General features: G+C 41.7%; 1 protein-coding gene across 8 annotated transcripts in view; it reads left to right on the forward strand.

Annotated features, from left to right (window-relative positions):
- The window catches only part of dnm1a (dynamin 1a), a 471,312-nt gene that overhangs the window by 74,915 nt on the left and 383,987 nt on the right, over positions 1 to 12,410 (forward strand). For all 8 annotated transcript variants that reach the window (XM_039762667.1, XM_039762670.1, XM_039762673.1 and 5 more), the window contains exon 2: positions 10,231 to 10,304. In XM_039762667.1, the coding sequence (XP_039618601.1) occupies positions 10,231 to 10,304 (74 nt within the window). The remainder of the gene's footprint in view (positions 1 to 10,230; positions 10,305 to 12,410) is intronic.

Genomic DNA, 12,410 nt, shown 5'->3' on the forward strand with positions numbered 1-12,410 from the left:
ACTGGTTGACACCCCAGGAGAGAAAGGCATGACCTTGCCCAGACTGTGTTAAGCAGGGATGGAGCGGTGCTACCTTCTTCTCAGGAAATTGTCAAGTGGTGGAAGGAACACTTTGAGGAACTGCTCAGTCTAGTTGACATACCCTTCTACCAGGAGGCAGCATTGGAAACACGTCTTAGGTTCTATGGCCAGGGTGGCATCCACATTGTTCCTGCTCTATGTTTAGCTTAACCGTCAGACAGACAGAGTCTTCCTTCCAGCACCCTTGCATAGGCCTTAATCTTGGGAGACTGAGGAGTGTGATTCCTCTGTTTTTGGACCACACCTTCTGGTCATTCTTCTTAAATATGGGGGGACCACCCCACCAGTCTGCCATTCCATTATGCTTCTTCCATGTGACACTGAATTGACATGTTGACCTCGTTATCTTAACAACGTCCAGTGCTTTTTACATCTCCCGTCGAATTATATCCACCCCACCAGCCTTATCTCTGTGGAATCCAGACTTCGGCAAAAGAGGGGTTCCCCAACTGGACAGGAGGTAGGGCATGTCCATCAGGTTTGAGGAGTTCCTCAAAGTGTTCCTTCCACCACTGTTTGCTAATTATTATGATTTTTGCCTGCCTGTCCTCTCCCCTCAAATGTCAGTCAATGAACCGCCGAAGGATCCACTCCCCGGCCTCACGATAGAAAGGCTGAGGGCAGACCTTCAGTCGTGACATTGCCTCTTGAGTTTGCCCCCACAAAACACAAGAAACAGAGGAGAACATGTACTGCACTGATACTAAATAGCCAATAAACAGAACAATGGTTACAAATATAATAAGCGCATGAAAAATAATACAATTCTTGATATCTGTGGTGGGTTACATTCCTGAAAAACCCAGCTGAAACAGAAACCTATGGGAGAAATGGTAATGACAGTTGGTGCTGGTCTCCTAGCATCTCACTTTAATTTGTGGAGTTGTTGTTTCAGGGGCATAATGCTCAGGATAAGGGAGGCATGGTTCAGCCATATTAACCTTTTTGATGGCCTCATTGAGAGCAGAAATTTCACTTAGGGCATTATGAACCAGCGATGGCAGCAAGACCCAACATTTTTTCCCTAATATCAATCACCTCCTCTGCAAAGCGATTGAACTCTGTAACGATGTCAGACATCCCGGGGCCTCTTAGGATCCCTTGGTAAATTTTGAGACAGCGTCTCCATAAGCTATTGTGAGATACAAGGATGCCAAGAGATGTTACATCAGGCAAGTTTGTAATGAGGGACAGACAAAGGTCAGAACTGAAAAGATCATAATAACTAGCAAAGAAGACCCAAGGGTGAATCGAAAGAGAAGTTCAGAGACGGGAGGAAGTCAAAACTGAAATGAAGCCTAGCACTAGGACTACTTGTAAAACATACTAACTACACTGGAGGGTTCTATTTGAAAGAAGCGTGATTGTGCAGGACGTAGACGAGGCAAATAATAAAAAGTTCAGAGAGAGGTGAAACTCCATCATTTATTGGCAGAACACTTGGTTACAGTCAGTCAACAACAAACACAACATTTATTTATATAGCACATTTTCATACAAAAAGTAGCTCAAAGTGCTTTACCTAATAAAGAAAAGAAAAATAAAAGACAAAATAAGAAATTAAAATAAGACAACATTAGTCAACATAGAAAAGGAGTAAGGTCCAATGTCCAGGGTGGACAGAAAAAACAAAAAAAACTCAAAAAAAAAATCTGCAGGGGTACCAGGCCACGAGACCACCCAGTCCCCTCTGGGCATTCTACCTAACATAAATGAAACAGTCCTCTTTGTAGTTAGGGTTCTCACGGAGCCACTTGATGTTGATGTTCATACAGACATCTGGCTTTTAATCCATCCATCATTGTTGGAACATCACGGTGCTTTGAGTAGATTTTTATATATATATAAAATATATATATATTTAGATTTTTTATTTTTAGTAGTTTGAGTAGAATAATAGCATTTATTAAAATAATGTACCTGTTCCGATTTACATACAAATTCAACGTAAGAACAAACCTGCAGTCCCTATCTCATATGTATCCTGGGGACTGCCTGTACCTGGATGGGAGACTGAGCAGGAAAAGCTTGAATTGCTGCCTGGGCCAATCAGAGGCACTTACCCTGTAGTGTGAATGTCGACCCATTGCCCCAGTGCAGTGACTGGGACACCGGGCTGTAAAAATGGTGCCGTCCTGCAGATCAGATGTAAAACTGAAGTCCTGACTCATCTGTGGTCATAGAAGATCCCTGAACATCCTTCATAAAGAGTAGGGTGTATCCTGAGATCCTGCCTAAATTGCCCACCACGGCCTGCTCATCCTGGCCTCCTAGTCATCCCATCTCTCTGATTGGCTGTCTCTCCCTCTCACACCATTTCACCACTTAACGACGGGCGCTGAGCAGGCTCTTGTCAATCATGGAGAATCCACTGCATCCACTGAACAGGATCATCTCCAGACAGAGGAGCAGCTTCAGCGACAGACTGAGGAAACCCCACACTATGTGACTCTTCAATTCCACCGGGGGGGTAAACGTTAACATTATACAAAGTTATTGTCTGTTATACCTGCGTTGTTATCACTCTTTAATTTAATATTGTTCTTTATCAGTATGCTGCTAGAGTATGTGAATTAATAAAGTATCTATCTATCTATCTATCTATCTATCTATCTATCTATCTATCTATCTATCTATCTATCTATCTATCTATCTGTCTATCTATCTATCTATCTATCTATCTATCTATCTATCATGTGTGATGAGCGTGTCTATCTATCTATCTATTATATAGTGCCTTTCATATCTATCTATCTATCTATCTATCTATCTATCTATCTATCTATCTATCTATCTATCTATCATGTGTGATGAGCGTGTCTATCTATCTATCTATCTATCTATCTATCTATCTATCTATCTATCTATCTATCTATCTATTATATAGTGCCTTTCATATCTATCTATCTATCTATCTATCTATCTATCTATCTATCTATCTATCATGTGTGATTAGCGTATCTATCTATCTATCTATCTATCTATCTATCTATCTATCTATCTATCTATCTATCTATCTATCTATCTATCTATTATGCCTTTCACACTATCTATCTATCTATCTATCTATCTATCTATCTATCGTGCCTTTCACATTATCTATCTATCTATCTATCTATCTATCTATCTATCTATCTATCTATCTATCTATCTATCTATCTATCTATCTATCTATCATGTGTGATGAGCGTACTGGCACAAAACTGGCTGCTGTCACATCATCCGGGTGGGTGCTGCACATTAGTGGGGGTTGAAATGGCTCCCCATTCACAACCAAAAAGGCTCTGAATAGTGAGAAAAACGCTTTGTAAATTTAAAGAATTATTGTTATCCAAGTGTGCATGTCATTGTACGGATGACAGTAAACTTGAAATGCCCTTCTTGAGCTGCCAGTACAGTATGGCAGCGTGGCGCTACCACTAGGCCAGATGGGCACATGTGGCCTGCTGAGCATTGGAGAATTGAAGTGCTGGTTTAATGAGGGAGAGCAAACGGAATGGAGGGTGGGGGTGCTGGTTGGGCCAGGTGGGGGGATGGGGGACTGGTATGAGTTCCTTAAGGCTAGGGAAGTGGATGCCTGTTACCGTACTCTTTGTCAGGCTTCCTGCTGTTTTCCATGGCAGGAAATTCTCCAGGGCTGCTGACACAGGAATTCCAACAAAATCTACTAGCCACATTTTTTTAATTACAACTTTTTGGATATGCAGTGTGTAGAGAGGCCAAGCTACGGTGAAACAGTCGTTTAAATGATCAAAGATTCTTTACTATTCCATAGCTAATATGATTTGAATTTTCATTTTTGTGTGTGTGTGTGTTTCTGTTCAACACTGGTCTGGTTGCATTTTATTTATTTTGCATTGCTGTTTTCTTTGTGAAGGGTGCTATATAATTAACACTGGACCATTTTTTTTTTTCAAAGTTTTTCTTCCTGTATATGTTTTAGTAATTATGAACGCCAGCTTCTAGTTGAACACAAATGTAATATCAGACATTGAAATTTGAGAAATGTGAAATAAATTTTGATTGAATTTAATAATGCCGATTAGAGATGAGAGAACCCTACAGAACTCAATAAAAACACAGATATAAGCATGATGTTTGTGAGACTAACCAGGTACGTTTATCAGGTTCATCTACTCCCGCCCTTGAAGACTAACACATAATTTGACCACAAGGCGCCGCCACTGAGCCCCAAACTGCAGACACAATGGTTCTCCACACGGTCCCGGGTTCAAAATAAAGTGTTTTAGTATAAGCAAGACACCCAATGTACAGTAAAGACCAACCACAATTGCTGTCTGAACAAGTGTCTCTCGCTTATCTCCTTCTGATCGTCCTTTGAGTGTCTCCCACTGTCTTCCAACTCTGACTCCTCAATGTGAGGCAGCAGGCTCCTTTTCAAGCTGGACCCGGGATTGCTTCCGGTGCCACAGTGTGTCTTCTGGGAAGCACTTCCAGGTCACGTGAAAAACAAGGAGGCCCAAAAACAGTACACTCTATAGGGTTGCACTTCCTGACTCCAACTCCCAAGCATCCCTGTGGGTCCCTAAACTGGAATGCTACCAAAGGATCACTGCCACCTTTCGTATGGGGGATGGAACTGCTCCCACCCTCCGACTTCTGATAGTCCATCCATTGTATTACTCTGGCTGAGCAAAAGTTGTTTTTTTTTTGTCCAGTCGGCCAACCTGTCTGTCTTTCCGTTCTGGCTTCCCAATCCGGGTAAGAAAATATATCCTTCTCCCCGGTCATGATGCCTGTTCTCTCTCATGGACTTCTACAATACATACACACTAGCCGCCGCCCGCCGTAGCATACGGCGGTGTAAGAATAGGAACGGAAAACGGTGAGAAAGGAATTCAGATATCAAGAAGAAAGAAATACTTCTTGAAAGATGCAGTTGTTAATAGGTGCTTTGCTGGAGACGACAGATAATGAGTCGAAAGATGTAACCGTAGAAAAAGCCACGTACAACTGACCATGGCTGAAGACTGGTTGTTGTAGATTAACTCAAATCTTTGCAAACATTTGTCCTTGGGACTTGTTGATAGTCAAGGAGAAGGCGAGTCTCAGTGGGAATTGTGTCCGTTTAAATTTAAAAGGGAGATTGGTGTCGGAAGAAAGGAGAGAGATTCTGGGAATGAAGATTGTTTCAGAATTTTGGATAGCGATCAGTTTGCACTCAATGATCTCATATATATTTCTCTTCTGGTTCGTCCTGCTTCCTCTTCAAACCCGGTTCTCCCCACATGCAGCCCACACGGTATTTATCGATTCCTATTCCTCCTCTTCCAAACCCTTCCCCACGCTGCCTGCGGCCTCCCATACACCCCCATGCCGCTTTTCTCGAGTCCTATTCCTCTTTCGGACTACCGCGTTCCCAGCTCCTTTTTCACAACCCCATTGGCGTCACGTTACCGCCAAAATGAAAGGTCACGCGGTCAGGCTAGATATAGGGCGGTGACATGACATGCTGTGACGTGACCTGGTTTGAAGTGGAAGCAGGACGAACCAGAAGAGAAATATATATAAGAGATAGTGGTCCAATCCAGACAAACCCTCGAGTTTCGCCAATTGACAATCACTCCTCAATATTCCGTGTAGGATCCTCAACATAGGGACTCATCACCAGCCCCCTACCAAACAATTGGGTGTCATTGTGACACATAAAAGCTCAACTCTTTTAGAACATAAGAAATTTGACAAATGAGAGGAGTCCACTCAGTCCATCAAGCCTGTTTATTTAGCCAATACCTAAGCTGTACCAAAAAAGTGAAAGCATAGAATGAAGACAAAGTCCGCCTTTATGTGTTACTGATATAAAAGTCACACAGACAGAAAGATAAAAACTCCGGACTCACAAGGTGGTTCATTAGCTTACAGCACAATTTTATTGTCCTTCATCGTCCCGGCTTTGCACATGTCAATGCTGCTGTCCTCTCTCGGGTCCAAGCCCGGTTTGGAATGTCACTTAGTTCACAAAAGTATGAACAAAGCTGAGGGAGGGGGTGTGACCGGTGTCACCGCTGGTTAATTGCACACAACGGTGGCAATTTTTGCTGATGTGCATTTCAGTAAGTTCCCTGCTCCATTTTTCCTCCCACATAGTGTCGCCAGCTGCACTCTCTTACGCTCTTAACTGTGAACCTGTGGCAATGAAAGATGATCCTATGGCAAAGAAACATACTGTAGCTGCCCTTCAGAAACTCCCTCTTAATTGTGAAACAAACACACTCTTAACCGTTCTCTTTGCACTATCAGCTGCAGGCTTACAGCGCAACATGTTTCTTGCACAAGGTTAAGAACATTTGAAGGACCAGCCGACCCAATGGCTCAATCTCCTGTCCTCCCTCCCTCAGACTCTGTCTGCTCCAGTCGCTGTTTCCGAGGCATTGAACCCTCTATTTGAGGAGGACTTTGTGTTCTTTTGACCTGGACAGGGGAGGTGGACCGCCACGTTTAACAGCTGCACCCTAGGTGCTTTTCTGCTTTTGACATACCCCTTCTGAATAAGGTCTTGTATTTGTACCTGCCAGTTCAGTAATAAAAATTTTGTACCTTGAAAACCTGATCCCTTTTCTAGTCTCCTATGCAAGTTTGTGGCCCAAGTTTGACAAAAGCGACAAAGTGTTTAATCTCTTTGTGGTCAGCTAATGTACCCCTCAAATGAAAATTCACTAAGTTGTGTATCCACATATGCAGTTCAGATTGGGCCGTGCCGTAAAGTATAACATTAAGTGAAGTTTGTAGGGCACAAATCCAGCACCGATCGGGTAGTGGAATCTCACGTACGTGCATACGGTTTAAATTATTCATGCCTACATGATCAGATCAGCCAGTGCCGTAAAGTGTGAGGTAGAGTACGATTACAAGCTTAAAAGTCCATTGCATGTGTGGCACCAAATCAAGGAGGTAGTGCTGATCAAACATCGACTAGTACAGCGGTTCCCAAACTGTGGTACACGTACCAAAGTAGTACATGGAGCATTTTCAGGAGGTATGCATCGCGGTCCCTGAAATTTCATTTATCTGTGCAAAACACTTTATGACAAGCCTGTTGTGAGCAAAAACCAATGAAACTGTTTAAATACAATAATACGTGGATTCCCAAATTTAGTGTGGTGTGAAATTTCGTCATCTGAATAAATAAAACATATTATTCGAATCAGTATTTAGTTCATTTAACGCTACCATAATTCCGTTTCGTGGAAGTCAACTTCTACTTCTTCACTGTTTGAGCTTTTGGTCACTAGATGAAAGCACAATGCCGACACAATCAAAGCTTTATGAATAATGGACACTTTATTCTCCATCAATAATTGTTTTGGTAAAGCCATACTCAGAGTAATCCTGCTTCCATTTTCTAATTTTTTCACAACTAGCCATGATTAAATGAACGGTAAAAAAGTAAGAGCGAAGCGATGGTGACTTATTGAGGCAGGCAGGCGAGAGCACAATAGCACGGGGGCTTGATGTAGTGTGCGTCAAGTTGATCTGAAATGCACGGTCAGATTCGAAAAAATATATCTTTTCAAGTTCTATTTGGATATAAGTAGGTTCTATTTAGTCGACAGAAATATCTTTGCTAGGAATGGAAGTTGAATTTAGTCTTTAAATTTCTATGGTGAAGAAAAATTTATGCAATGATGACTAAATTCAACTTACATTCCTACTAAAGATATTTCTGTCAACTAAATAAAAGTAACTTATATTTAAAATTTAAATAGAACTTGAACAGATACGATAGTTCATAATACCCACGCAGCACTAAGTGCGCGTAAGAGTGGAAGTCATCTGTTTTAACAAGCAGCATATTGCACTGATACGAAATAGCCTGCACATTGAATTATTTAGGAATGGATAGATAAATTAAGATTTTGTACAAATAATGTTTTTCATTTTCCTTCCTCGATGGATTCTGGCACCCCCAGCAACAGCTGGGTGCGAGCGCCCCCAATTGGGAAGCGCTGATCTAAGTAAAGGGTCTGAAGACTTTGTGTAAATATGAGATATTAACTTTCATTTTTTAAGAACTTTGGAAACATTTCTAAAATTCTGTTTTCCCCTTGACAAACTGGGGTATCGAGTGTTCCTTGATGAACAAAAAAAAAAATGAAATGATTTTAGAATGAGGTAGGTTAAAAGTGAAGGGTCTGAGTACATTCTGAAGGCACCGTAGGCTAGATACTGATGTTCACTTACAGATAGGTATATTTAAACACCGTGTGCACAATTATTAGGCAAGTGAGTATTTTGACCATATCATCATTTTTAATGCGTATATTCCAACTCCAAGCTGTATTAACTTGAATGCTTATTGGATTTAAGCACGTCAGGTGATGTGTATTTGTGTAATGAGGGAGGGTGTGGCCTAAGGAGATCAACACCCTATATCAAGGTGTGCAGAATTATTAGGCAGCTAGTTTTCCTCAGGCAAAATGGGCCAAAAAAGAGATTTAACTGACTCTGAAAAGTCAAAAATTGTAAAAAGTCTTTCAGAGGGATGCAGCACTTTTGGAATTGCTAAGATATTGGTGTGTGATCACAGAACCATCAAACATTTTGTTGCAAATAGTCAACAGGGTCGCAAGAAACGTGTTGAGAACAAAAGACGCAAATTAGCTGCCAAAGATTTGAGAAGAATCAAACGTGAAGCTACCAGGAACCCATTATCCTCCAGTACTTTCATATTCCAGAGCTGCAACCTACCTGGAGTGCCCAGAAGTACAAGGTGTTCAGTGCTCAAAGACATGGCCAAGGTAAGGAGGGCTGAAACCCAACCACCACTGAACAAGAAACATAAGTTGAAACGTCAAAACTGGGCCAAGAAATATCTGAAGACAGATTTTTTTCAAAGGTTTTATGGACCGATGAGATGAGAGTGACTCTTGATGGACCAGATGGATGGACCTGTGGATCAGTAATGGGCACAGAGCTCCACTCCAACGTGGAGGTGGGGTACTGGTATGAGCTGGTATTTTTAAAGATGAGCTAGTTGGACCTTTTGCATTGAAGATGAACTCAAAATCAACTCCCAAACCTACTGCCAGTTTTTCGAAGACACTTTCTTCAAACAGTGACCATGATTTTTATGCAGGCCAATGCTCCATCACTTGCATCGAAGTTCTCCACTGCGTGGCCAGCCAGTAAAGGCCTTAAAGATGAAGGAATAATGACATGGCCCCCTTCCTCATCTGACCTAAACCCTATCGAGAACTTGTGGGCACTTCTTAAACGCTAGATTTACGGGGGAGAAAAACAATCCACCTCTCTGAAGAGTGTCTGGGAGGCTGTAGTCACTGCTCCACAAAAGCTGATCGTCAACAGATCAAGAAACTGACAGACTCCATGAATGGAAAGGCTTATGACTGTTATTGGAAAGAAGGGTGGCTATATTGGTCATTGATTGATTGATTTATTTTTTTTGAAATGTCAGAGATGTTTATTTGTAAATTTTGAGGTGTTTGTTTATTATTCTCACTATAACAGATGAAAATAAACAAGTGAGATGGGAAAATTTTCATTTTTCCTTTAGTTGCATAATAAATCTGCACACTAATAGTTGCCTAATAATTGTGCGCACATATGTATTCCCCTGATGATGTTCACACTCACATTTCCATTGTGAAACATTCAGGTTTCAGGTTTATTAACATTTTGGATTGACTGATAGCACTGTGTTTGTTCCTTATTAAAATTAATCCTCAAAAATACAACTTGCCTAATAATTGTGCACACAGTGTATGTGAATTTCCCCTTGGGATTAATAAAGCTATCTATCTATCTATCTATCTATCTATCTATCTATCTATCTATCTATCTATCTGTTATATAGTGCCTTTCACTCTATCTATCTATCTATCTATCTATCTATCTATCTATCTATCTATCTATCTATCTATCTATCTATCTATCTATCTATCTATCTATCTATCTATCCCATCGTCCATATTACGCTGTCTATTCCGACTCTCTAAGAATCCTGGCACATTTCTAAAGCTCCCCATAGGCAGAGGTGCCCTCTTCTTCTCCAGATGTACGTGGCTCTGCATTTCTATTTAGGTCAGGCAGTTATTTTTAGGATTCCTGATAACATCTGATTGTTAGAGTTTCCTGACGAATGGCTTCCCTTCTCTGATTGTTTTGCAGGGACTTCCTGCCCCGTGGATCTGGCATTGTGACCAGGCGTCCCCTTGTGCTCCAGCTCATTAACTGTCTGACAGGTAAGTCGCTCTACACAGTGGCCTTTAAAAAGTGTGGGTCTCTTTGAACTTTTTCCAAACTTTATGGTGTTACAAGATGAAACCTTCATGTATCTTTTATGTGCCTGATCACCATGGGATGTTTAATTTTTCAGCAGCAATTCATATTCATTGCATCTCGTTCATTGAGTCTCTTAACCCAACTCATGGTCACAGGCGGTGGAGCCTATTATGGCAGTCCTGAACTCAAGCCAGTAAATAGCCTAAGAGAGGGTGGCAGTTCATCACAAGGACATGCTTATGTAATTTTTAGTTACCAGATAATACAAACAGTACCTCCATAGGGTATTGTTATAATCCTTGTTTTTTTTTTAAATTATCTTTACTTGAAGTGGAGCAATTCCACCAAGACAGTATAACAGATGGCAGGCAGGGACAACTCCCTTCCTATAAATGGCCGGGACGCAGACTGGGGGAGCATGTTGCTTGACCAATTCAGCCCTCTGTCCTTCCTTCATCCTGCCCTCCCGGCCGCATGTTATTCCTCCATCTAATTCTGCTGGGATGCCAGTGTACTCAGTCTTTGGATAGCATCCTATGCCCAGATCTTTGAGTAGGCAGGGAACCCCCCTTGCCTCTTCTTATGTCTACTTCCACCTGGGCAACCCAGCCAGGTATGGGAAGGAAATTCATTCTGGCAGGGTTGCCAGTCCTTGCCTGCCTTCAGTTACATTGGCCATGCTTACCGTTTATACTAATGTAATCTATACATCTTTGAGGTTGTGTGAAGAAAATCTACACATATATAAGAAGAACATGTCTACCCCACACACTCCTTTCTTCTACAGAACAGACCACTTGATTCTAGTCAGTCATATTTTAAGAGGGGCCATTGCGCCTTGACGACACCAACATCCCATCTGTCCTCATCCTGCTAGATCTCTCCTCTACCTTCGACATGGTCAACCCACTTGGCCCTCTCTCTGACTTTGGCATCTTTGGGACAGTCCTCAGTTGCTTTATGTCCAGACACTGAGGAGTCAGACGTTTGAATGGATGTGGGCAGCTTGTTCCGCCAGCCAGGAGCCACACATAAAAAGAGACTGAACTGAGATATGGCACTACGCAAAGGTAGCTTCAACAGACGCCATTCATTAGCAGACCCGGGAGGTTGAAAAGAGACAGAGGACCTCACAAGTGTCTCCATATTTACAGGTGCACACCACCGACTACTTTGTAGGCCAGAATCAAGGATTTGAATTTAATATATGCTGCTACTGGAGCAAATGTAGTGATCTGAAAAGAGGAGTGATGTATGGATGCATGACACATAATGGTGACACATGATGGTACTCCTGTCAGCAGAGAGTTGCAGTAGTCCAGGCATGACAAGACCAAAGCCTGAACCAGGAGATGAGCGGCCTACTCTCGTTTGGATGTTAAATAAAGAATGAATCAGCAAGATCAAGAGACTGTAGTAACATGGTCCATGAAGGACAGTAGATCATCAGTTGCCACCTCAAGGATGCATTCTGACTTGGTGGGCATTGGAGATAACAAGCCAAGCTGAATCAAGATGGAGTGCTGAATAGCTGGACAGACTGGGATAGCAAGGAGGTTTGTCTTTTCCATGCTAAGCTGGAGATGGTGACCTTTGGTGCTCTTTCATCCAGGTTGCAACATCGGTTCTAAAAGATTTTAAAAGATACCATCTGGTCCTCTGGTGGGAACACCAGGCACACTTCAGTATCTTCAGCATAGAACTGATAACAAAAGCCATGGCACTGAGTGATAGGGCCTAGTGAGGATTTGTATATACAGTTAATATTTGGACAGAGACAATTTTTTTCTCATTTTGGTTCTGTACATCACCACAATGAATTTTAAATGAAACAACTCCGATGCAGTTGAAGTGCAGACTTTCAGCTTTAATTCAGTGGGTTGAACAAAACGATTGCATAAAAATGTGAGGCAACTAAAGCATTTTTTGAACACAATCCTTTCATTTCAGGGGCTCAAAAGTAATTGGACAAATTAAATAACTGGAAATAAAATGTTCATTTCTAATGCCAGCCTGAAGTCTTGAACTCCTGGACATCACCAGATGCTGGGTTTCCTCCTTTTTAA

The sequence above is a fragment of the Polypterus senegalus genome, chromosome 9 (genome assembly GCF_016835505.1).
Source record: "Polypterus senegalus isolate Bchr_013 chromosome 9, ASM1683550v1, whole genome shotgun sequence".
Lineage (NCBI taxonomy): Eukaryota > Metazoa > Chordata > Cladistia > Polypteriformes > Polypteridae > Polypterus > Polypterus senegalus.